At 44.1% G+C, this 25,460-nt stretch overlaps 1 protein-coding gene, 1 long non-coding RNA gene, 4 other non-coding genes and 1 pseudogene across 6 annotated transcripts in view; 5 read left to right on the forward strand and 2 right to left on the reverse strand.

The window, feature by feature from the left end:
* Positions 1–1,480: 1,480 nt before the first annotated feature.
* On the forward strand, positions 1,481–3,599 carry LOC148664188 (zona pellucida sperm-binding protein 3-like). The gene is made up of 6 exons (XM_088630900.1): positions 1,481–2,229; positions 2,331–2,446; positions 2,519–2,625; positions 2,705–2,879; positions 2,957–3,074; positions 3,273–3,599. The coding sequence occupies exons 1-6, from the start codon at positions 1,594–1,596 to the stop codon at positions 3,597–3,599; spliced, it is 1,479 nt and encodes a 492-aa protein (XP_088487026.1). The 5' UTR covers positions 1,481–1,593.
* A 96-nt stretch (positions 3,600–3,695) lies between these two features.
* LOC148664189 (uncharacterized) overlaps positions 3,696–25,460 on the forward strand; it is a 74,897-nt gene continuing 53,132 nt past the window's right edge. The window contains exon 1 of the long non-coding RNA XR_015937145.1: positions 3,696–3,874. This is a non-coding gene — a long non-coding RNA (uncharacterized LOC148664189). The remainder of the gene's footprint in view (positions 3,875–25,460) is intronic.
* On the forward strand, positions 11,256–11,366 carry trnal-caa (transfer RNA leucine (anticodon CAA)). The gene is made up of 2 exons: positions 11,256–11,293; positions 11,321–11,366. It is a non-coding gene; the product is annotated as a tRNA-Leu (tRNA).
* LOC148664191 (U1 spliceosomal RNA) lies at positions 16,213–16,349 on the forward strand (annotated as a pseudogene).
* On the reverse strand, positions 17,884–18,002 carry LOC148664192 (5S ribosomal RNA). Its single transcript, XR_015938344.1, has one exon. It is a non-coding gene; the product is annotated as a 5S ribosomal RNA (ribosomal RNA).
* On the reverse strand, positions 19,681–19,753 carry trnaa-ugc (transfer RNA alanine (anticodon UGC)). The gene has a single exon. It is a non-coding gene; the product is annotated as a tRNA-Ala (tRNA).
* On the forward strand, positions 23,829–23,941 carry trnal-caa (transfer RNA leucine (anticodon CAA)). Its single transcript has 2 exons — positions 23,829–23,866; positions 23,896–23,941. It is a non-coding gene; the product is annotated as a tRNA-Leu (tRNA).

The raw sequence follows: 25,460 nt of genomic DNA on the forward strand, positions 1-25,460 counted from the left end.
CAATCTTTTAACAATTCATTAAAATGCTAACAATATGTAAAATCAAAACAACAGCACCGTTAAATGCTGGGGAGACAGGTAGTTTTTTTTTTTCCATCAGATGCCAATCTCTAATGCTGTGTGTGAGAGCTTACGTACCTTTCCTTTTCTCACATTTTCTGACAACTATTCCAAAGGGGCACCCTGTCAGCTCCTAATACTTTTTAAAAGTCTGCCTGCATGTTTGATTATTGTCGTTTTATTTAGAAAAAGTTCAATATTGATCATAACTAAAGAAAATTAGGATCACGAATAAAAAAAGGGCTGAAGATGCGAGTCGCTCTTGAATCAGAGCTGGGCGACACGGGCTTCTGTTCTGATATGATTGTACGAGAAGCAGGAGGAATCTCTTCTCTCCTATGGAGCATGAGCTGAATCAGGAGTGAGACATTTCGTATGCTCGTGCATATGTTAACACATGACCTACATCGTAAAACTAAATTAAAAACTAACATTAAGTTGTCAAAGACATTCATTTATATACAAACAAGAGACAGACATAGTAATGATTCTACATTAACTTGTCCTGCACTGATCAGACTAATTGAAATGTATGAAAGCCCGTTTCCGCCAGGGAGTTACAAAACAACGCGCTATGGTATCGCAGACTTCCGACTAAGTAACTCAGAATTGCGACTTAGTAACTCACAACTCCGACTTTATATCTCACATTTGCAACTTCGAAATAGCCCATATTTCATTGTCTGTCCTTTTGTTATTGTAACGGATTCGGGTTCTAGCTAGCAAGACCTGGGTTTGAGCCAATAGAGTGAGGCACGAAGTAGGGTGGGAGCGGCGAGGGCACAAGCCCTAGAACCCGAATTCGTTAAAATAACAAAAGGTCAGACAATGAAATATGGGCTTTTCGAAGTCGCAAATGTGAGAGATAAAGTCAAAATTCTGAGTTTTTAGGTCGCAATTCTATGATTCTAAGTCACAATTCTGAGATACCATAGTGCGTTTTTTTTACTCCCTGGCGGAAACGGGCTTCCATAGGTTCTCGGTGCTGCGAAGCAAAAGCAATCTCTGGAAAATCAGACAAATTATTATCAGATCATGTCAAAAGCTGATCAGTATTTCTTTACTGGGAAGCAAAGAAATGCTTGTATTACACATTTTAATATGACATGCAATTACACATGAAAAATAGTAAAATTATTTTCATTGCGGTACGTGTTGATAGAACAGCCCCCTCGATAAAAGAAAGTGTGGACGGACGTGTCGCATGTTCCGTACTCTGTCTGACAGCGAGTTTAACACACTTTCCTCGGAAATTAGAAACTAATTGAACAATAAATTAATCTGAGCAAATTTTACACGTGTGGGTGATTTAATTCTGTCGAAATTGCGTGGAACTCCTCCGCTGAGGTCAGATACACACGGGAAAATGTTCAGGCGGCTTCACGGAGTCCCGCCTCAGACTGAAATCAGGTTCTAATTAGACGCTGAGAACAATCCGGATCTCTGTATGTAATTGATTGTGTTGATTGTGTGACCAGGTGTGCGGTAACAGGTCCTGCCAGTATAAAAACCTAGTCACCGCGTTCACACTTTATGCTTTCTTGCTTCAACACAGTTTTGTGGTTTACTTATTTTACTCCTGTAGCAATTGAGCGGGACGTTAATTTGGCGATGCGCTCGTTTCTCTTTATGCTGTGCCTGTGCACAGGGGCCGGGCTCCCCGCACTGGTTTCCGCCGGGCCGGCTGGCTGGGACTCTCGGGAAATGGCGCTCCAGGCCGACCTCCCGGCTCCTGAAGACGCAGCCCAGTTGGAGGACTTGAACCTGGCAGATGCGCCCTCCGAAGACCTGTCTGCAAACGAGAACGACTCGCAGTCCTTGGCTCCCGACTTTCGCCGCCTTCCCGTGTCCAGAGACGCGTACTCGCCCTACTTCGACAAGGAGAAGATGAAGCCCGAAGCCGGCAGCCGCCCCTTACCCGCCTACATCAAGAGCGTCCTGTTTCCTCCCCAGCGAGGGCGGCAGCCGGCTCGCCCGGCCATCGGGGGCACTCGAGGAGTGGCTGTGTGGTGTGACTCCAGCAGGATGTATGTGAGGGTCAGTCGGCTCCTGTTCGGCTTCAGCTGTCGGCCATCGGAGGTGACCTTGGGCAACTGCAGCGTCAGCCGAACCACACGCCGTTACTTCTACTTCATCTACGGGCTTCACGAGTGCGGCACCGAGCGATCGGTAAGCAGGTCTTCATCTACAGGCAGTGTATCGATGTGAGCTGTAGGGCCAGTGTCGGGGTTGCCTTTCCTGGGAATATCCCTTCCTCCGTGACCCTGCAGGTTGTCCAGGGCCGCCTGGTGTACTCCAAAACTCTCCGCTATGCCCCGCCCTCCTCCAGTGCACCTGTGCATCGCTTCATTCCCTTCTCTGTGCCTGTCAAGTGCTCCTACAACAGGTAGGCAGGGCTCTGCTGCTGAGAAGCCGCTAGGAAAGTGTCCAGATGCCCCTCATCCCCTCTGTCCTGCAGGTTCCACTACTCCTACAAGGTTGGCTATGTCCCCACGTGGGCCAGGAGAAGGACCTTCTTCAAGGACCTGAAGAACAAACACAGCTTTGTGCTGCTCACCACCAACTGTAAGCTCCTTGAGTGAGTGGCTCCTCCTGCCTGCAGGGGGTGCTGTGTGCAGGTGTAATGCTGCCTCTCTCTCTCCAGCCCGCTGGGTCCGGCTCTCTCCTAAGGATGAGTACTTCCTGGGTCAGCCCATGTACTTCCAGGCCACTGCCTACTTTGCCACAGCAGAGCAGAGGCTGTACATCCACTCGTGTTACGTAACGGAGAAACCAGACCAGCACTCCCAGCCCCGTTTCCCTGTGATCGACAACTTGGGGTACGGCCCCTTCTGGGAGGAGAGGTGGGCAGGAGCCCCGAGAGCCTGCAGGGGTTCATCCTTGTCCTTGTCCCCAGGTGCATGGTGGACAGCAAGGCAGATGGCTGCCTGTCCAGGTTTGTCCTCTCCAAGCAGAAGGATGTGCTCCGCTTCACAATTGATGCCTTCCTCTTCCAGAAGAAGCTGTCCAGGAAGGTACTGCTCTCAAAGGCTGCTCAGCCTTCTTGCTCTACTGATCCATGGTCTGCTTTCACATCCATGATCTAGATGTGAACCAGACTGTGGCAGCTGTAGTGCCTAGAGCTCCCAGCTTGCCTTCACTGATGGCAGAAGGTCCTTCTCTGTCCCTCTATTGGCCTTGATCCCTTAATGCTGTGACTTTCCCTCTTACAGCATGAAGTGACTGAGCTGTACATGCACTGTGTCATGGCTGTGGCTCCTGCTAAAGCAACACCAGGGACCAAGTCCTGCACCTACAACAGGGAGGCGAAGAGGTACTTCTGTGAGGAGCCTGCTGAGGGTGCTCTGGGACATGCCAGGTGGAGGCCTCACCTGTCCTCCTCTCCTCCAGGTGGGAGGAGCTGTATGGTGACCATGAGGTCTGTGCCTGCTGTGAGTCCAGGTGTGCTGGCAGTTGGAATGAAGGTGGGTCTGGTTCTCTATCCCTTGTGGATGCATCTCTGCCCAAGAGACAACCATGCTTGGACAACTGAGGAATGATCCCATGCTGGACAAAGGGACTGTGTAGATGAGTAGACTGTGGGTCTCTGGGTATAGCGGATCCCTCACTCCTGGGTGCTGCTTGTCCACAGGTACCAGGAGCCTGGTGACCAGTAGTCGGGTGGCTGTGGCACCAGTAGAAGCTCCTCTGGATGTGGGAGCTGACTGGACTGAGGATGAGGAGGGAGACCCTCAGAGCTCCAGTGAAGATGCAGAGAGCACCAGTGAGGATGTGGAGGGAACAGAGGACTTTGGAGATGTTGGCCAGTGGACAGGTAGGGTCTGGCAGGAGGAGCTCCTGTAGGGGTGGTGTCCTGCAGTTCAGCTGGATTGTTCTCCTTCTTTCTCCCCAGGTGCCTGAATGAAGGCTCCAGCCTGGCCCTTGTGACTCTCCTGCCTCCACTTGCCTTGTAATGGCAACATTTCAATAAAACTGTGAAAGACCCTTCTGCCTGCCCTTGTTTCTTTATGGTTTATAGGTTTGAATGGGGTGGAGGAATTCAAGGGAAGTGAGACCCATTAATCAATGGAAGTATTTGTGGGGGTTCCCCTTTCAAGAATGCTTCCCGTATTGCTGCCAATGAGGACTGAAAATGGCTGGAGTAATAAAGCGTTGTAGTGGGGGAAGATGGCCGCACTATTCCTTGGGCAGGGCAGTGTGATCTTTTACTGTGAGAGAGACGGAGGTGTTCAATATACTGGAAATCCTCCTGTTTCCGAGATGGGTAGTGCTTATGGAGTGTGAGTTGCTACTGTAGTGCCCAGTAAGAGTGAGATCTGGTGTCCTATTCTAGGCTGCACAAACTGACTAAAAGAAACGCAAGGAAGGAATTGTCAACAGGGGCTTGGTGTAAAGTAGGCCTTCCCATCCTTAGCAGAGGAACAATTCTGGTGCACAGTGAATAATTGTGCAGTTAGAATCTCTGAGATCTTGTCTTATGGGTGTTGGTTTCACAGTAGTGGTATTGGACAGTCATGGGGAAGTATTAGGAGTGAGACTGGAGATCCCAGTACTTGACTGGGAAGGCGGGTGTTCACAACTACCTCTGCCAGCAGCACAGACTGTGTAGATTGAGACTGAACGCTTACTACACAAAGCCTCTCCCCTGTTTCAGTGTCCCATGTCATGAATTTCAAGTGAATCCTAGTCTTCCTTTGTGCCTACCTATAATTTGCACAAATCCTGCTGGCCCACTAACACTGTCAATTCTTAGCCCTACTGCACTGCCCTATTAAAGCTTCAAGGATTTAGGATAAACTATTTTATATAATGGTTCTGAAGGTGGCTTCTCAAAGCACTTGACAGAATTACAATAAGAATACACAGGATAAAACAATTCCAATAGACAGAGGAGACCATGGATGGTGGTACTAAGGAAAGTAGAAGCAGAGGGCTAAAGAATGGAACCAGTTCAGTAAAGGCTCTTCTACAGAAGAAGGTGTTGAGTCTGAATTTGAAGGAGTTTAGGGAAGCTGACTCTGCTATCCTTGGGCAGAGAGTTCCAGAGCCTGGGGGCATAACAGGAGAAGGCCCTGTCACCCATACAGTGTAGACGGGCTTGGGGGACAGTTAGGAGACCAGAATTAGAGTGAAGGTTATGAAGTGGAGAGTAGGGTGATAATAGATTAAACTGCAACTGAAATGTGAAGGCACGTTCTACAGTTTATGCAAGAAAGGGTAATGTTAGGCTTTTATGGGACGGGGGTAATGGCAGCACTTTTGAGGACTGTTGGTACAACAGCAGTGCTCAAGGATTCATTTCTAATATTGAGGACAATGGGTTATATACCCATCGTTATTACCAAAGGCTCAGAGACCTTTTGATATATAAAAAGACTCCTTTCCACCACTAATTTATTCAGGTTTGGTTCATTTGGGTTTTATCAGTTAAACATTTAATATTGTATGTCAGTTTGTTGATGCCTGTATATCACAGTGATCTGCACACACACCTTTGACTGAATATAGGCTGCCAAACCTCTCCAGCAAACTTATGTATCACGGTAGGTACACAAGAAGTTTATTTGTAATAACAGGGTTGTTGGTGCCAGTAGTCAGATTGGGTCAATTGCAAGGTAAGAACAGCATCGCATTAACTGGAAATGATCCAGAGATTAGCATGCAGCTCTGTACGCCAGATTAATACCGATTTGCAACTCGCTCGTCTGCTGACTTTAGTCCCCTGCTCAGTAATCACAATGTTCCCAATTGCAATGAGCCCAAGGAAACAGCTGCTGCTCTCTAGAGGACACTACAGGACAGGACTAAGTACAATTCCTGCAATAGACTAAGCAGTTTAGTGCCAAACTAATGGAACACTGAATCCTATTGGACAGTTCCGAATGTAGTAACAGCTTAATACTGAAATAATATCGTAAACACCTCGTGATCTTAAGAATCTGTCGCTGTTAAAAAGTATTATAATAATAAGCTAAAATTGTACTGCAGCCACAACACAGTGGACTTGCAGCTCCTGTCCTGATCATACAGAAAGATGTCATTACTATAATACCTGTTAACAAACAGCGCCTGCAGTCTGTGAAAGAGAGCTCTGAGGTGAATATTCCTTGCAGGGAAGTGAACTGTAAACAAGGCAAATACATCACTCAGATGAGGAGCAACGACTGTTGCTAAAGAAAGTGAGCGAGGGTACACCTATAGTAGTTCATCCACAGAAATTCAAACATAAATTTGTGACGCACCAGAGTACCGCAAAGCTAGAAGCATGCCTTCAACTGGAGTACTGTAGCACGACTGTTTATTTTTTAAAGTAATATTAACTTATTCCAGGCGTTCATCTGGTTTAAGAATACAAATCGATGCCTTCAAATAGACCTTTAACAGTCCTTTGATGTAGAATTAAGAAAATGGGGAATTATTTGATCCCATTCTCAATCCAGTAGTTTATGGACAGGCGCTCTCAGCGGACTGTGCGCAGGAGTGATGGGTGATATGGAATTCTATGGGCTCAGTGGGACTCCGGGAGTCAACTCAGGGCTCTGCTGTAGATTCCTGTAGAACCGGTGTGAAATGATAATGTATCGTTGGCTGGTATTGTTAATGTAAAGTTTACTGGTACGTTTCGGCCAAAACATATTTTCTTTCTTCTTTTTTTCAGCATGGAATAAACCTATTACTTGTTCCTTTGCAGCCTACGCATGCTGACGCAGCTACCCACCTGAACTACAAATTGTATGTTGGCCGTTCCGTTACACTATATTGATGAATCGTACAAGATCATAGGATCTATAAGCCTGAAGACTTGTCTTGTACAGTGCCCTGATAAAAATCAAATTAATTACACTAATTTTTATGGAATCCCATTTCCGGTAGTGAGGCTTCCATAGTACACGGATGGAATAGTGGATGGTGGGCTTTTAAATTCTTTTTTTATTTAAACACCAGAAATACAAAAACGAAGAAAGAATATGAAATAAGATACAGAAATAGACACTTCACATCCAGAAGAATTCACAATTATAAAAGCTGAAACTTATACTTTTTAAATATTTCCATTGTATGTCATTTTTTACTTAAAAAAGAAACTCTTCTTTAGCTCAGCTGGCAAGGCCTGGGTTCGAGCCAATGCAGTGAGGCACGAACTAGGGTGGGAGCGGCGAGGGCACAAGCCCTGGAACCCGAATCCGTTACAATAACAAAAGGACAGACAATGAAATATGGGTTATTTCGAAGTCCCAAATGTGAGATAGTCGTAATTACGAGATATAAAGTCGGAATTCTGAGTTTTTAAGTCGCAATTCTCAGTTACTAAGTCGGAATTCTGAGATACCATAGCGCGTTTTTATTTTTACTCCCTGGCGGAAACGGGCTTCCATAGAAATGGTCAGATTCAGAGCCATTGCAGTTCGTGCTAATTAGAACAACGCCAGAACTGAACCCTCAGCACCGTACTGACTACTGAGCACAAGATCAGCTGCTCGCCAGCTTTGTTTCGCACAGTTTTGCATTGCTATTGAGCTCAGAGCAGGAGCTGATCTTCAGACAGTCAGATGCGTTATACATTACGTCACTGGCCCTAATCTTACGGTGCTCAACTGCACCATAGTGACCTCAGCGCCACTACTAGTAATGCATCGCCCCCGGCCAAAATTGCTTAGTAAAAAAAAACGTTTTCTATACTGTCTGTTTAAAAATATTATATCTTTAAAAATGACAAAGGGTTTGTGTGTCGCGCTAAAGTTTCGATTCATTTCGAATGCAAAGAAAAAACATTTTCTTCCAAGAAATCATAAATTTGTCTCATCCTCCATACTATAATTCTCTCTTGTAGTAGTAAAGCATTTTGAGTCAAACCGAACAATATATTAAAGGAACAAGTAATAGGTTTATTCCATGCTGAAAAGAGAAGAGAGAAAACACAACGTTTCAGCTGTGAAACCTTCTTCAGGTTTGTTTTCTCTCTTCTCTTTTCAGCATGGAATAAACCTACAATATTACTTGTTCCTTTGCAGATACGCATGCTGACGTAGCTACCCACCTGAATATATTAAATGTTTCATCTATATGATTAACATAATGTTCTCCTGAATAACTACAGTAAATGACAAAGCCTTAGAGCCACAGAGAAAAACAAATTGCATTTAAAGTAATTTTAAAGGCTCGAGATAACATTGCACTATAAACGCAAATGTCTGTCTTCTTTGTGGCGCTTAGTTTTTGTTGCTTTAGCAAATTTCATGCAGTTTATTTCTGACACAAGACATAACAAGCTTGTGTATTTATGACAAAAAAGCAGGGCAACAATTTATATCGGCCTTGAAATTGAAATTGTTAAAAAGTGAGTTAAATGCAGATATAGTAAATATATTTTCTCATATAATGGTGTGTTTTTTTGTCTAAAAATCCTTCATGAATGGTTTAACAGACACTTTGCATAATAAAAAAAATATATATTTACGAATTTTAACTTTTTATACAGTAAAGTTTTGTTGTGAACATGAGCCCTGTTTATCGATATAACCAACACAGTTCTGGATTTTATTCTGCCTTCCTATGGACATTGGAATTTTCTTTCACACAACAGCTCGCATGTATGGTAGCTTATTAGCGCCAGGGAGAAAAAGAATATTGTTGGCTTTTAAATGAGAAACCATTTGCGTTTATACAAAATCACAATGCGTTGTCCCAGACATTGGGACATCCTCTGTTTAAACACCTGTCGTTTTCTCTAATATTGGCTCCTGTGCTTCGGTCCATTTGAGAGAGAAGACACTGAAAAAGTCTTGTGAAAGTGGATTTTGCACCTGCGCCAGTGCTGTAGTGGTATCATACAGACACCCATACAAATCCATCACACGTTGGAAGCTCTGGAAGGCAACGTAAAATATTGCTCTGTCCGTTGGTGGATTAGGTATGCATGCTACATTTCAACGTAAAATGCAATGTAAAAAGATCAAATTTGTTTCAAAGTCGATTAATGTAAAAACCGATAAAGCTCATGTTTTTTATCTAGTTTTATCTATATCTATATCTATATCTAGTTTTTCAAAGGTCTTAAAAAAATGTTTATCGCAATTGTGAAAGTTAGAGAAGGTGTACCAGCGCGTGCCTTTATATCGCCAGCTTCAGTCTCGCCTGTAGCTGCGAGAAGGTTAAAAGCGTACAAGTGATCTGTCTTTCGTTAAAATAATTGCTGGAGCAGCAGGACGTAGAGTACCATCCAGCAGCTGTAGATGGTGCTCGGGTAAGCGCTAATTCTGTTTTCAGCACAGGGAGCAAGAATGAGCTCAGTCCGGCTCCCAGCAGAATCCATTCTGGTTTGGTTGCTGTCAGACTGTGCATCTGAGGCTTTTTGGATCGCAACGTGAAAAAAAAAGAACAAAAAACAATTGCTCACATCGTGTTACTTCCACCAGAGGAAGGGAAGATATCACTTTAAAAAAATCAGAACTGAATATTTGGATCCGGGGCCTCATACTTATCAAATTATTAAAATAATAATTATTTAACTATCAGATTGTGTTTCTGCAACATTTCGTGCATAGTACGCCATTTTAATCTAAAACAGTCACAACGAGGCCTTTACACCCAGTCTGGGGTATTTTCCCCTTTTATATTTTTGCCACTTTATATCGAACCTGTTATACTCCCAGAAGTGCGCAGTAGCTTCTACTTAATAAAATATACAATTCACCGCTGGTATAAACAGATGTGTGCCATGTCTGCTTTTGTAAGCATTTGTTTCAAAAATAAGTTCACAATATGTTAAAAACACAAAAAGCACAAACTTAATAATACAACGATACAAAATCAAAACCAAATCATAAAGCCAATTAAGTACCTATCCTTTGAAAACAGAGAACACCTTTATATCTACAATAAAAAAGTGACATTTGTATCTACTTTTGAATTACTGTACAAAGCAGACAGAGTATTCCCTGAATTCAAAGATCAGATCTTGGCCAAAACAAGACAATCAGACATGAGCTGAATTCGGAACAAGAGCCTCTGCTTCGTCGTTTATTGAGCTTTTGATCTAAGTCTGAGTGAAAAAAGATCAGCTATTTTAACAAAATACACAAAGGGCACCTTCCTTCAAGCCGGAGTCAAACTGGTGACCTAAGGATTCCCTCTTGTTTCAACTACAGTCCTCCACTCTACCAACTGAGTTATCAACAGATGTCAGGAGCTGCTCTCTGGCACATACTGCCCAATGTAGTGAAATGTTCCGGATGATTTAAATCCCAGATTGACATCGTTTCCAACTCGTTTCCTTAGTCTTGTTTACCTTGAATTTAAGCCACAAACCAGGATTCTACTGTATAAACTTCCGGAGATATTACAAAATGTTTGATGGAGCATCAATCATTCCAGGCGGAAATTGACTCCTTTTTCTTTCTCGAGGGATCATATTAAACATTTAATTTGGATCGAGAAGAGGATCACCATGAGACACAAAACAAACAGTTTCATTCTGTCTTTATTAGAATCTGTATCACAGCTAATGCATGTAAAGCCTTTAGTATGCGAGAGTGAGAGTTCAGTTATGCCAGGGAGTGTGAGAAAAGAGAACTGAAATTTAGTAAATTAATATTTAAATAGAGTGTAAATCTTCAAAGTGTCACTGCAAAATTATTACAGGGGTCTACCAGCTGCCGGACGTACTTGTTTTGGGACTATTTCCAATAAGTACCGCATTAGTAGTTGTGTGTCCTTACTGGTATCTTTTAAACATTCAGTTATATACAAACGGGACAGAGACACAGTAATAATCCGATTTTAACGTGTCCTGCATTTTAACTTACTGAACAGATAAATTGAAATGTTCTGATTCAGAGCCCCTGCAGTTCGTGCTAATTAGAACCACAACAATACTCCTGAGTCCTGACCACCACACTGAGCAAAGGTTCAACTCAACTCTGACTTTGTTCAGCACAACGTGTTGTTGCAGTTGAGCTCAGAGCTGGAGATGATCTCCATATTCTACCACACTAACTAGTCCTAAACGTAGTACACACTTTTTTAAAACAATTTAAAATATTACACAAAGGCTGTAAAGCACACTCTAAATCGATCCGAATATTTGATTTCCGTGATCCGTTTAGGCAACATTAGGCAACGTGGTGTTTCTCCAGCAAAACATTTCTCAGTTTTGTGAACTACTGGTGCTTTTAACACCCCAACTTACATACCTCGTCAGGATGGCCGAGTGGTCTAAGGCGCCAGACTCAAGAACTCCTGTCTTTCCATTGCTTGGGTGTTCTGGTCTCTGAATAGAGGCGTGGGTTCAAATCCCACTCCTGACAGCTTTTCCCTCTCTTGCATTTTTCCTGTCTTGTGCTCGCTGACAACGACAGAAAGAAGAAAACGGAGAAACCGGCTTGCGGGCACATGATGGGCAGGGAAATGCTTCGTGAACACTTCAATGTGATTAGCAGAAAGTCAAATAGGCTTCGATTTCTCCCTTAGGAACTGTTTGGGGTGCCTGTAATCGAGTAAAGATTTACGGTCAAGGTATGCATTCAAAGGTGAAAGACCGAAATATAAATCCAGAAGAAGATGTATTAAAACATATTGTTTTCCCTGCGGTTTCCCCTGTATTTCATTAAATGTGGCATTGTGAAATCAGCCTGTAGCCCTACGGAATACAGCCACTCTCCCGGTGACAGCGGCAGGAGCCGAGAGGATTAAATCAGAGCTCGAACAGAGAGTTTAAAATATATGGGCAACTAGAACATAGATCATAGAACATTTTTATTAAACTTTCCTTTGTGCTCGGCCTTACTGAAGTATTTTAGCTGCATTTTAGCTTCTATTTATATACTTTACAGTAGATAGTGTTTAGTAAGAGAAGAGAGATACAAGCGCTAAACCCCCACAATAACCAAACCTTAACTAAAGCAGGAAGATCAGTTTCTGCTCAAGACAGCCGTTTTCTGAACTGTAAATCTCCAACACTGGCTGGAGACGCTGTGTGTCCGGACTCAGAGGTTGTATAAGAAAAGACTCTGAGAGCTGCAGGTGCGGCTCATTGCTCTGCGCTCCCCGTGCGGAATGCGCGTGTCCTCCCTCCTTCATTACCTTCATACACTCCTCTCAAACCACAGCAAACTCCTGAAATATTTTGGTGAACAGATACTGGGTCTTTCTTTCCGAGATATCATAGGCAGAAACAATAAACACTGTGAAAACAGGAAGGTATTCTGATCGTATAGAGAAATGCGCAAAAATACATTTCCTAAAATCCAATAAAATCTAGTTACATTCTGATGCTATTCTGATGTATCTGAATAGTTTTGGCACAGTTGTTACAGCAAAGAGACAAATAAACTTTTTTTTTTAATTTCATTCAAACTGTAGTTTTGAAAATGTTTTTTCAGTTCTCTAAATAATACAAACACAAACACCCGTTGTAAGCGTCTGACCATTGATATTCTTGAATTATAAGCCCGTACACACGCTGGCAGGCAGTTCAGCGAATATGATGCCCCTGCAGGGGCCGAATATTAGACAGACGTATACATACAGTCATCGTGTGGAGTTTATTCCTCCTCTACCGCAGTCTTTGCCTCTTGTCACATTTGCGCTTAATTGTCGATTTTTTGTATAGAACACCGAATATCTTGAGGAAGCCTGTCAAGCGAAGACTGATGGATTATTGAGGTGCAAACACTGGTTCAAAATCAACACCTTCTGCTATTGCCGTTGTTTCTTTGATAGTTTCTTCAAATTCCTCATCTGACCTTCAATATCGAGGGATATTGAGCATAATACCATACAAATTGTAACTTTCTTTTGATTGCCAGTTTTATTAAAATGCCATCCCCTTTTACAGTTATTTTAGATGTTTGGCAAGGCGTAATATCCCCCCTCTCACCCTCAGCTAAAATATTTTAAAAGTACAACAACATTACATTATATTGAACAGCACTTCGGTTAACATTTATATTCAAATTAAGGTAAATATACGAAAATAGTTAAATAGTAAAATAGAACTCCGGCGATCTGTTGTTTTTGCTTGTCAAGTTCTCGAACAATTTTGCATTGTTTTTTAAATTACTTTAGCTGAAGATGCAACGGGAGTAGAAGTGAATTTTCCAGCCACCCATTGGAACATAAATGAACATGGGTGAATACTATCTGCTTGGAAGTTGCCGATGTCGGTAATTATTGGAAATTCCCGGTAATGTTGACTCTTTTCTCAATTGTTTACTACTGCAAATATCAAAATAGTTCAGGTTTTGCGGAAAAATAAAATTTTTGCGGTGATGATGTTTACTACAGGAAGAAGTGCGTCCCTGGGTGGGTTCAAAACACCCACCTTTGGGTTAATAGCCGAACACGCAAACCGATTGCACCACAGAAATGCTTGCACCTTGCTTTTTTTTTTCATTTACATGCTTTTGGTGAACAAAAAATTCGCTCACATTTCATCTTTCGTAAGCTATATGGTTAAAAAAAAAGCAAGATGGGTTCCGCAAAGGAAATAAATACACGCATTAAACCAAATCAAGACCTCTGTGAGTGTCCCAAATTACATGTTCTGTAAAACAAGACAGGAAGAAAGGTACCACTGGAATTCGGATCCAGTATCTCCTCTTTATTAAACATGTGTTTTACTCAACTTTGTCATGGCGCTGGCAGAGCGCTCTTCTTTTATAGCAGCTTGGACACACCGCAATGAGACATCTGCGTTCGGTGTGCGTTGAGCCTACTCATCAAGCAAGTTGCCTCCTTTAATGCACTAGCAGCCCCGATGGTAAGAGACAGGATGAGAAATGGCTTTTATCTGTCACTTTTCATGTCCAAGGAGATCAATGTGCTTTCCGTGTACAACAGGGTGTCCTCTACACCCGCCACTGAAGCATAGCACAGGCTTGGTGACTTGACATCTCCCAAGGAAAATAGTGAAATTACAGGTGGAAGAGGAAAATGACCCTCAAGAATGCAGAAAGATGGTCATCTTAATGGCACCAAATCATGTCTGAAGGGAGTGGGTTTCTAGGTGAGGTGGCTGAGTGGTTAAGGTGATTGACTACTAATATATTGTGCTCTGCATGTGTGGGTTTGAATCCCATCCTCATCAGTGACAATTTCTTTTTCTTTAACGTAACCTTACATTTGCCCATAAAGTTCATATATTTTTCTGTAGCCGCAAATCCCCAATATTTCTGCTGTCTCCCGAGAAACACAAGCGTGGAGTCAAATCATATTAAATAACACAACACATCTATTACTTTAACACCCAGATGTGACAGAACACATGTAAGACTTACACACAATGTGTGTATTTTTTTAAAAACAAGTTGTGCCAAAAACTAAATGAACACCTCCATTAAACTTAATGCAGAAGCATGTTGTCTATAATGATAAATGGTGCAAAAAGACAGGAATAAAAGTACCACTGGGATTTGATCCTAGGATGTCTTGTTTACTAAGCAAACACTTTTACCAAGTGAGCCACAGCAAAGCACTACCTTTTTTTAATTGGTTGTGTTTTCATTTCATTTTTCGCTTTTGTACTAGAGTAGTAATGTTTCTAGATGTGCACGAACGTGGTATAGTAGGCTGACAGCAGGAACACGTGGCCCACAAGCAGTGACGGTATTAGAGGTGCCTGCAGTATGTTGGTTTGTGAGAAGCGATAAAGTAACTTGCCGAGGAAGCAGGTGTGCCTGATTTAATAGAGGCCATCGAGCAGAAAAAGTAACAGAAGAACCAACATAAATTCAACAGCGATCTTCTGCAGCTGAAAACACAGGCGAGACTTCTCCAGGAAACTCACAACCTGGGCATGACTTCACTGCACACTGCTGTTAGAATGATTGGTGCAGTGGTGCACTGGAGCTGTGCAAGTATTTCTCTCGACACTGACTGACACTGCAGAAACACAGGGTTTGGGCTGTGGATCCATTTCCTCGTGGAAGAAAGAGACAGTAAAATAACAAGGAAAATACAAGAGAAGAAACTGAAAGATTTGTGCCCCCTGCAAAGTAGGAAGGACAGAGGTGGCCGGATACTTAAAACAGCTCAGCAGATAATTTGTAACGACATTCTTCGGTGACAATCAGCAGATGGATTCAGGTTCTGTTGCGCAGTTTGAACGTTTGTTCTCCAAAATCTGGTTCGTTATATGAAATGAACTGATATTAGATAGGAATAATCATTGATATAATAATTGATGTCTGGCGAAGGCAAATAACCTTTGTTCATGATTTGGGATGTGACTGGTTACATTTCAACAGTTACAACCCCCTTTATAAAGGGTTTGCACGTTCCCATGTTCTCTCTCTTCACTGCCTTCGTCCCCGCTCTATTTCACTTCAGCCTTTCACTCTTGCTTCCTTCGAATGAGGACGGAGCTGCGGGAGAAAGGGCGCTATAGAGGATCGCTGTTGAGAGCTGCTGCTGTGCTTTGACATCTGAGCTCTGTGGAAAACGATCTCAATACAATTCTGAAAAACGCGACTCCCCGAACGCCAGCCGAACAAGTCTCCACAGCCGAAGCGCTGTGTCTCTTTTCAGCTGGCGATAAACCTTTCCTCGATCCTTTGCGGACTTGTAAAACTGTTCCTGATCAGAATAAAAAACACTCACGCTAATACACAAGCACCACAGAGATGGAGGGTGAGATGGGGCCTCATTTAGGACAGCATACCACCGCTTAATTCTGTCTAATTAACAAGCATTGCCGCTACAACGGCATCTCTCCTGTCAAACTTCCTCCTGACGTGTTTGACAGGATCTGGGCCGTGGTGAACAGTGGGAAAGACGCCCTGTGGAGAGTGAGGAACATGGGGCTGTTCAAAGGCATCGAGGTCCCAGTCAAGGCAGCAGGTAGCCTGGCCCTGTTCATCACCCGAGAGAACTACTACCTCAGAGATCTGTGGAGAGAAAGGAGGGAGGAAGCAGAAAATCTGTGGGAAATAGAGAGCACAGGTCAATATCTCAAGAAACTGTGAAAAACATTATCATTTTTAAGTAAAGAATGTGATTTGCACCAGAAAAAAAGAAATTGTTGCTATGTAACTGGTATTGTGTCAAAAAGTAATGAGATGTGATCAAATATACTGTTTTAAGTATGTATATTAATGTAAAGCTTTCTAATTTGTGATGTCCTGTATTTTTTTTTAAAAGAAAATAAAGTTCTTAAAAATCGAAATCGGTTCACCCAGAGCGAGGCTCGGCCATTGCACTCTGGCTGTGCTGACCCCTGCGAATTCCCCAAATGTGGGAATCTCGACTGCATAATTTCTGGTAGTGGGGGACTGCATTCGCGCTCTTCCCTGATGTTCTTGGTCCAATATTGGATACGGAAGAGTTAAGATTCGATGCCACTGCTGGTTCCCGGTTTCTTTTAGTTAGAGGTCCGGAGAAGCATTTCAGGCTGGTTACACTACTCCTTCCGGACATTCATTCCCTTTTCAAAGTCAGTCGTTTTGCTGTAGTCTGCATTATTTAGGCTGATTATAGAGGTTAGCCTTTATTTGGTCATGGGGGCCTCGGTACTGTATGCTAATTCTCAAGACAGTTTCACCCGTTTTCTGATTGCTAGGTTCTGTACCAGTGCAGACATGTCAAACAGTGAATGGCTGTACCTCTATTGGTGCTCAATGAATGAAATCAGTAATAAAGGAATATATGTATAGTTATACGAAAAACAAGTGGTTTATCGACTCATCTTCATTTGCAGATTTAGAGGCAGCTTCGATATTCGTTTTACAAACGGGTTTTTTTTTTATATGGGTCACACACATGCCATAGCAACAAAACATCTCTAGAGATAAGGCTACAGATTACCTTTCCATCCTCCAGGTTTTCCTCCCAAAGCCTACGGTACCAACGGTGACCCCTGCTGGATCGTTCGTGTGCAACTCTTTGGAAAGGAGCCTCTTTCCAAATCGCATTGCGTACCTGGATGTTGGCGAATGTGCTCCCTTGTGTTGGCTTGTCCCGCACTGGAGGAGAACAAACAAACTGCTCGGAGGAGCACAAGGCAAGTCTTCACAAGACAAAAACCTCCAGTGCACAGCACTCAAAACATTTCTGGGCTGTCGCGTGTTTATTTCAGCACATAAAGCGCACCAGTCCAACACGTCGGCCGGGCGTGCGGCGCCTCCGCCCTCCTGTGGCCTTGCGGCGTCAGAGCAAGAGGCTCCTTCTCGCTGCCTTTCCGCTGTGTTGCAGAGCCCCGAGAGGGAACCTGGAGCGCACACTTTGTGGGGGGCGGGGGACCGCGTTCGCGCTCTGGTGTGAGTACTAAATCTCACGGCGCCAGCCAGCGGCCAGGAGACAAGTACAATATCGCGGGACAGGGGGGCCTCGTCATTGATTGTTACATATGAGACGGGGATTAGGAGGAGACCCCGACTGATTGGTAAAGGGGAACACTAACACCAGAGTGACACCCCCGGCGTCTCTTTTTGAGAGATGCCCTGGGATTTCTTAATGGCCAAGGAGGGTCGGGACCTCGGTTTTACACCTCCCCCGAAGGACGGCGCCTTCGTGCAGCAGAGTGTCGCCATCAGGATGTTGGGGCATAAGAAAGCCACACAGACTGCAGGGTGAGCGCTCCCTACTGGTCCCAGTCACACCTCTTGCAGGAGCAGCAGCAACCTGAGCTTTTCCGGGGGGAAATTTGCAGATTTAGAGGCAGCTTCGATATTCGTTTTACAAACGGGTTTCTTTTTTATATGGGTCACACACATGCCATAGCAACAAAACATCTCTAGAGATGAGGCTATAGATCACCTTTCCATCCTCCAGGTTTTCCTCCCAAAGCCTACGGTACCAACGGCGACCCCTGCTGGCCGAGAGAGCAAAAGCTTGGAGCACCTGGTATTCCCAGGCGGTCTCCCATCCAGGTACTAACCAGGCCCAACCCTGCTTAGCTTCTGAGATCAAACGAGATCGGGCACATTCAGGGTGGTGTGGCCTCAAGCGAAAGCCATGGCGCCTGACTCGCTACTTGAAGCTGTGTGTGGCTGGGGCTCCGTGCCCCCTGAGCGGGACTGAAGGAACGTTCGTGTGCAACTCTTTTGAAAGGAGCCTCTTTCCAAATCGCATTGCGTACCTGGATGTTGGCGAATGTGCTCCCTTATGTTGGCTTGTCTGGAGGAGAACAAACAAACTGCTCGCCTGCCCACAAGGCTCCGTCTCTTACCCGCTCTCCAGAGCCTGCTGCCTTCTGTGCTGTTCTCTCGGCACCGCTGCAGCGCACACAACCTCACCTCGTGTCGCGTGTCGCACCTCACCTCACCTCGCACAGCCCCCTCCTTGAATGTCTGGCGCTGGGCATGCCCCGCTCTCCTCCACCTTATCTTATGGTGTGTGACCACCGACAATGGCCACAATGCCGGGGAATGGCACCTGTAAAGTGTTAATTGGGTCACAGGAACAGCCCGTCTCGTCTCGGGGGCCGGCTTCAAAGACAATACAGCAAACACAGCGGGGCGGGGGAAGTAGACGACACGACACATGCAGGTACATTCAGCTCCGGCGGGAACGAGTCATTTGTCGGTCTTTTCAAGTGCTGGGAGCCGAGTAATCCTTCGCTTGTATCGTTTCTCCCCGGTGACTAGATCTCACCCTGCGACTCTCGACAGGGCTCACCCATGGCAGCTCAGCAGGTGTGAGCCTAGCCGGCACCCGGATGGAAGATTCCCCCTGGAAAAGCTCAGGTTGCTGCTGCTCCTGCAAGAGGTGTGACTGGGACCAGTAGGGAGCGCTCACCCTGCGGTCTGGGTGGCTTTCTTATGCCCCAGCATCCTAATGGCGACACTCTGCTGCACAAACAGGCGCCGTCCTTCGGGGGAGGCGTAAAACCGAGGTCCCATCTCTTCTCCAAAATACACCCCCAGGACCTTAATTCTCTTCTCTTGCAGCCTGAGATCATGTCCTTCTTTTGGCTCCCTCCAGTTCTGATATAAAATCTCACTCTTAGATTTGTTAATTTTTGCAGAGGAAGCCAAAGAGAACCAATCACAGCACTGCAGAGCTCTGCTAATTGAGGCATTGTCAGAGAGGAGCAGGGTGACGTCATCCATGTATAGAGACGTATTTACCTCCATTTCTTTCACAGCGCCGTGCACCTTTTCATTGCTCTCACTTTCAGAGCCTCCGCATGGCACACGACTCAACATCAGGACGCGCATTGAAGTGAAAGCAGGAAACATGCACTGTGCAGATCCCTCATTAAGAGGTGAGTGGGTCTGTTCGATGCACAAAGAATGCTTTGAAAAGCATCAAAAGCAAGTCATTCCGAGTTGGTCATTTGTGTTTTCCATTCACATGCGAAATGCTGAAATGATCTCTCGGCTCTTCGGTTTTCATTTCTGCTCCATAAAGGAATCACAGCACGCGTCGGCTTCCAGCATGGTTGGTCGGGACACAATGCCGGGGGTCGGAGAGAGCGATGTCTTCCTCGTTAGTATAGTGGTTAGTATCCCCACCTGTGACGCGGGAGACTGGGGTACATCAGGAAGCACATTGAGGTGAAAGCAGGATACGCTGCGACATGCACTGTGCAGATCCCGCCACACTAAGAGGTGAGTGGGTCTGTTCAATCACAGCGCTAGGCGAATCCCCAAACAGTGTGCGTGGAGACAAAAGAAGCCGGTCTGTTTCCACCTGGTTTTGAACCAGGGACCTCTCGCGTGCAAGGCAAACGTGATAACCACAACACTACGGAAACGGTGGGAAGCTGTTCCCAGTGGCCCAGTGCCGAGCTTCGCCAATGCGATTCAGCAGCTTCCAGTGCCTTTATTGGAGTGCGCTGATGGACCTTGCTCATTCTCCAGAGACCAGCATGCCTGTCATGGACAGAGCAGGAAAGGCGGTGCCACATTCTACAGCCCTCTCCACGCAATCGACGAAATCGGGCGACTGAAATGGAGAAAATCTCCTCTCCAGAAAGTGCAAATATCATCTTGGAGAGTATAAATCCTCTTGCCGAAGGTCAGCACTGTCTACGAGAGTACCCCTCCCACCTCCTGCAGGTTTCCGAGCTGCAGCAATGATCAGTTCGTCTCACATGCGAGAAGTCTTCAGGTGGAAACAAGAGCCCCCTCTTCTCGCACGTTTTGCACATGTTTGAGTGGTTTTAATGCGTCTCTTTCGTACATGGTGCTGATCTTTTGGAAAGCAAGAGCAGGTGACTCCTGTCACACGAGAGAGCACAACCCTTTCCACCCCCAGCGTGTGTTTTGGTAACTTGCCACGATTGTATAGTGGTCAGTACTTTGTATTGTGGTCGCAACAACCTCGGTTCGAATCTGGGTCACGGCACAATTGGGCATCTGCCTGTACTACTTGCATGAATGAAGGCAAAAAAAAGCCAATCGATGTGAACAAACAGCACTTTACAGAGGAGTGCTGCCTGAGTGGATTGTTGATGAGGCCACTCTGACATCTTCTGTTTTCTTCAATGACTTACTCAAAGTGAAAATATTCAAGGCGATCTTGTCACTGTACTCCACGTAGATGATCTAAATGAAATCACAGTAGAGTACAGGACACATAGTGAGGAGCTCACGCAGTCAGTACTCTTGAATACGACAAGAGGAAAGGCACATTGTACATCTGTAGAACAGATTTAGCTTAATTGGCTTAGCTGGCTAGTAAACACGAGATCCTGCGTCCAATTCCCAGCGGTGCCTTTCTTCATGTCTTACTGTACAGAGTTTATCGTTATAGGCAAATCCCATGCCTTTTAATTTATGTGAATGCAAGTGTTCGTTTCCTTTTTCCAAAACTTGTTTTTAAAGAAATCTATACAGCTTGCGAAAGATGAAAGACAAATGTTGAACCCATGCCCCCAAAGAACCTGGAGCCTTAAGCCAGCACCTTAGACTGCTCAGCCACACTACCCGCTGTGCCTTGTCTCTTTGTCTAATTACTTGCCTGGAGGAAGCCGGGTGGCTCTTGCTCTTGTCATCCAACTTAGTGGCTTTATGACTGTGGAACCGACTGCACCTGCTTTTTCTGAGATGCTTCCCCTCTCATGGCGAGATCTCGACTTCTTTAACATAAAGTTTCTGGATAAAGTTTTCCTGTGGAGCAGGCTTCAGACCTCTGCGTACAGCACCCTTGATTTTTTTACAGCAGCTGCATCCGGAAAATTGTGCTTTTTACTTTGTATTTGAACAACAAAAATACATACAATACAAACAAGAGCACATATAACGTATCAAGAAAATCGCCAGGGGTTCATGCTATAATACAATTACATTTTATGAAAAACGATTGCACAAGGTAAATAAGAAGTGGGCAGTGATTCGTTGAATATACGTATATATCACGGCGAAAATACGACTATATGTATACAAATGCAGCCACTCAAAGTACACGGCACAGACACATACCGCGGGTAATTGGCTACGGCCTCACGCATCATGACGCAAAATACCGCGGTACGTGATTGGTTGACCGACAGTGGCACTCGTGGTGCGATATTTTGCATCATCGCGCTTCGCGATGCGCGAGGCCGTAGCCAATAACCTCCGGTACATGTCTGTGCCGCGCACTTTGAATGGCTGCATCTGTATGTATTGTACTATGTTTATTGTATCATTCGTTACACTGTGGCTGTGTTGTATATGCATTAGTTCATCGGATTGTGATGTTGTTTGATCCTGTTTGTAGGCTTTAAATTCTTTTAAAAGACATAATGACACAGGCTTCCTGGTTGACATGTGTAGCGGCAATGCTTGTTAATAAGACAGAATTAAGCGTTGGTGTGCTTTCCTAAATGAGACCCCATCTCACCCTCCATCTCTGTGGTGCAGCCACAGAGAAAGTATTCATGCAGGCTGATTTAAGATGTTTTCTTTTGATAAGGGACAGCTCCCAAACGGGGATGCATTTAGCTAAGCCTGGCTATCATGATCAATGGTCATCCATTGGCGCCTATCTGTCTAGGGAGTGCCGAATGGACATCTGGACTGCATTCCTAAGTGTCAGGAGTAAGTGACTCATATCTCACCTTGATCAATCAATCAGGGACTGGCAGGGCGTGGTAATACCCCGTGGGTCTCCAATGCCCGCCAAACTCTCAACCAATCAGCACACATCTGTGTCTTGGTCAAAAAAGGAGTGCAAGCCCAGATCAGGGCTCTCCTTGGCCATTTTCGCGCATCCTCAGAGACAATCACGTCTCTTTGTTCTAAGCGCGAGGCCGAGGATCCCGTACGTACTCAGAATTCTACCAATGTGAATGCTCCGCTTGATCAACGGCAGCCTACAGTTGGACCCTCGTCGACAACCTGAATAGCTTATTCAGAAGCAGCGCTGGACCGGGAACGAACCAGCTTCTTCCCGGGCAAAAGAGTGACTTGTGAGGACTCGCGGTCACACTCTGTGCATAGATACTTTCTACTAGCCAGCCGGACTGCTGGTAGATCCCCTCGGAGCAACGACTGCCCTGCGCGCCGCAGTCAGATTCCTCCACCCGTCCTACTCTGAGCTGCACCTCGACTGGTTGGCCCGTAGCCAGAGGACGCCGGGACAACGCCCATTGGACAACCGCTGGAACCGAGGCTGCAATAGAGCCTGTCAGCTGGTTTGGTGTTCGTGCCGGGAAATTCCAAATCCATACACAGTGGATAAGTAAACCCCATGTTCTACATTGCGTCTCGAGAATTCAATTGTACCTCAACACAAGTTGTTATCAATTTAATTCATGAGTATTGCATTTACTTCCGAATTTAGAGTAACAGTGGGTAATAACACTGATTAGCGATTTGGTAACCGAACGATATATATTGACATATATTCTTTGTTGTGTATCTCTTTGTGTTTGCATCTCTTCGAGATTATATACCTTGTATATTGATAACCCTCACAGTAAGGTCTGCCGCTTATATCCAGGCAGACTGGTATATGTTTGGTGCACAATTTATATTAATAACTGTATCTCGTGTATTGAACCCGTGTGTGTGCGTTGTTAGTTGTTCTGACGATTGATTTTCTAAAAGCCACAACGAACCACCTCGTGATTACTGCTACAATTAATAATTGTCTCAGTAAACCCATCAAACCTCTACACAGCTAAGGAAGAGTAGCTCGGAAAATACCCAACTCAACAAGCGAGCGCGTTGGTTGCTCTTGCTCTTAATGCAAGGAGCTATTTTTTTTTTTCGCATTAATCATTATTAACCAGAAACAGCTGCATATCTGGTCGCATTTGTGATTATGTCACTTCTCTGCTTCAGCAAGGTCAATAAAAGACTCTGAAAGTAGTAGAGAAAAACTTAATTAAAATCATATTAGCAATTCTGAGCGATATCTGCATACAGGCAATCCAATAAGAACGTTGAAATCTTTGAATATCATCTCTCTATATATTGCGATGCTTTTTACTTGGAGTAAAACTATTGGATTGAAGGGTTAAAATGTATTGTTGTTATTTGGAGAAATCAATGAACTTGTGATTTTATATGTTTTAAAAGACGGTCATGTGCACAGAAAAAAGACAGTTCTGATTATTTTTCTGGAGACGGAGCACTGATGACTTATCGAGCCAATTGATAAAGCCCACCCAGTGGATACTCACCTTGTGCAGCCTCCCGACAGACTAACAAAACGTGCCTTTTCACCAACTCAATTTATAATACGCCCCTCAAAACTCACAACCGAATAACAATCCATCCGTATATTTGTTTTCCAAGATCCATTCAAGGCAACTTGGCTCTTCGCAAGCAAATAATTTCAGGGAAGAAACTCAGTTTAGTCAACTACTGGTGCATTCAGCACAACACTTGCATGTGCTTGTCAGGGTGGCCAAGTGGTCTAAGGTGCCAGACTCAAGGACATGTGTCTTTCCAGCTGGCTTGGGTGTTCTGGTCTCCAAATGGAGGCGTGGGTTCAAATCCCACTCCTGACAGTTCCCGTTTTTACCTCTCTTGAATTTTTCCAGTGCTAGCTCACAGTGAATGACTGAAATATAAAAGCAGCAGAAGAAAGCAAGCAACTCAGTGCAATTTGTGAGTATTCTGCACTGTTAAAATGCACAGGTTTTCATACTTTTTGGAATTCGTAGCTCAAGAAGTGACTCCTGTTTCATTTTCTATTCACCAACTCGATTTGCATTCCGCCCCTCACACCTCACAACAGAATAACAAACGGCTTCATGTGCCACAGCATTCCCCTGTAGATTCGGTTTGCACTATGAATTAGGCGACCCCGAATGAAATATTTTAGTGTTGGCTCAAATGTGAGGAATTTCATGAACCCTCAAAAAGGAACGCTTGCAGAAAATGCCAGCAATTCAAAGCGTGTAGGCAGCATGAACAGACCAATTCTGCAATTTCTTTTATCGCGGGCGGTGCTTTCCGAGTCGATGGCTCTGCATTAGAAATGAGAAGTCCTGAACTCTAAACACGTTCTTGCCATAACTGCTACTCCTGCTGCTACTCCTTCGTCCTCGAAAAAAGAAAAGACAGGCATGTTTTGAGTCTCAAAATGATCTTCTGGATCCACAAGAAACATGTAAATTTGATTGATTCCGCAGTATTTTGGATGTACTGTACTTATAACTTCCATTGAAGAGAGATTTCATCAGTTGCATGAAATTGAAACTTTCGACTTTTTGTCTGGTATTGAAAATATGTTTAAAAAAAAACATAAATAATTTTCTAACAAACAACTCATGAATTATTGCCAGGATCTATATTTAGTGTTCGGTAGTGATAACACTGCTGATATTGATTGAGTAGAAATCTATGATGTATTGACAGCTTTATCTGAAGCGAGAAGTCCTAGAACGCCATCTATGAAGTTTAAGGATTCATACCAAGAAATGCCTTTTGTTTCCCACCCCAACTGCTGCTTTTGCATTACACATTATGTGAACATTACCAGTTTTGGTAGCTTCTGGGCACGATTTTCCTAAACTGAAACTTATTACAAAATTCTTTAAGATGAACCATGTCCAAAAATCAGGACTAATTTTAATATCAAATGAAATTACTACCGAGGAAAAGGCTTAACTGAAATATGAATAAGACTATGCAAGCCTGAAAAATAGAACAATTCAATTTATAGAACTTATTTTTTTATTTTTTGAGAGATGGGCTCACACACCGGAAGACACTAACGTTTCTCTTCGTTAGAGTATGTGAATAACAGTTTAACCCCATTTGTTTGTAATTGTGATTCTGTTAAAATTTAAAAAAGCATCTATCAATAGTAAGAAAGTAAGAAATTGTGTTATTTCATAAACTGTAAGACATGAAGACATTTACAGGTTATATCCTTTGCTTTGTCTTTTAACGCAAGCGGTCAGGATCCAAGCCCATGTTTGGACGGTTGTGTTTCTCTTGTAATCATCAAATGTCATTATTTTGTCCTTCAGTTCTTTCTCGAGTTGTACCATGGATATTTTATACCATCGATACTTTTCA

Source organism: Lepisosteus platostomus, chromosome 5, assembly GCF_059453375.1.
Source record: "Lepisosteus platostomus isolate fLepPlt1 chromosome 5, fLepPlt1.hap1, whole genome shotgun sequence".
NCBI lineage: Eukaryota > Metazoa > Chordata > Actinopteri > Semionotiformes > Lepisosteidae > Lepisosteus > Lepisosteus platostomus.

What these genes read in the sequence shown, in the direction of transcription:
- LOC148664188 (XM_088630900.1), top strand. Translation starts at nt 1,594, where the DNA reads ATGCTTTCTTGCTTCAACACAGTTTTGTGGTTTACTTATTTTACTCCT. An exon ending in GTCAAGTGCTCCTACAACAG is followed by an intron (nt 2,447 to 2,518) that starts GTAGGCAGGGCT and finishes TCTGTCCTGCAG; the next exon opens with GTTCCACTACTCCTACAAGG. An exon ending in AGAAGAAGCTGTCCAGGAAG is followed by an intron (nt 3,075 to 3,272) that starts GTACTGCTCTCA and finishes TCCCTCTTACAG; the next exon opens with CATGAAGTGACTGAGCTGTA.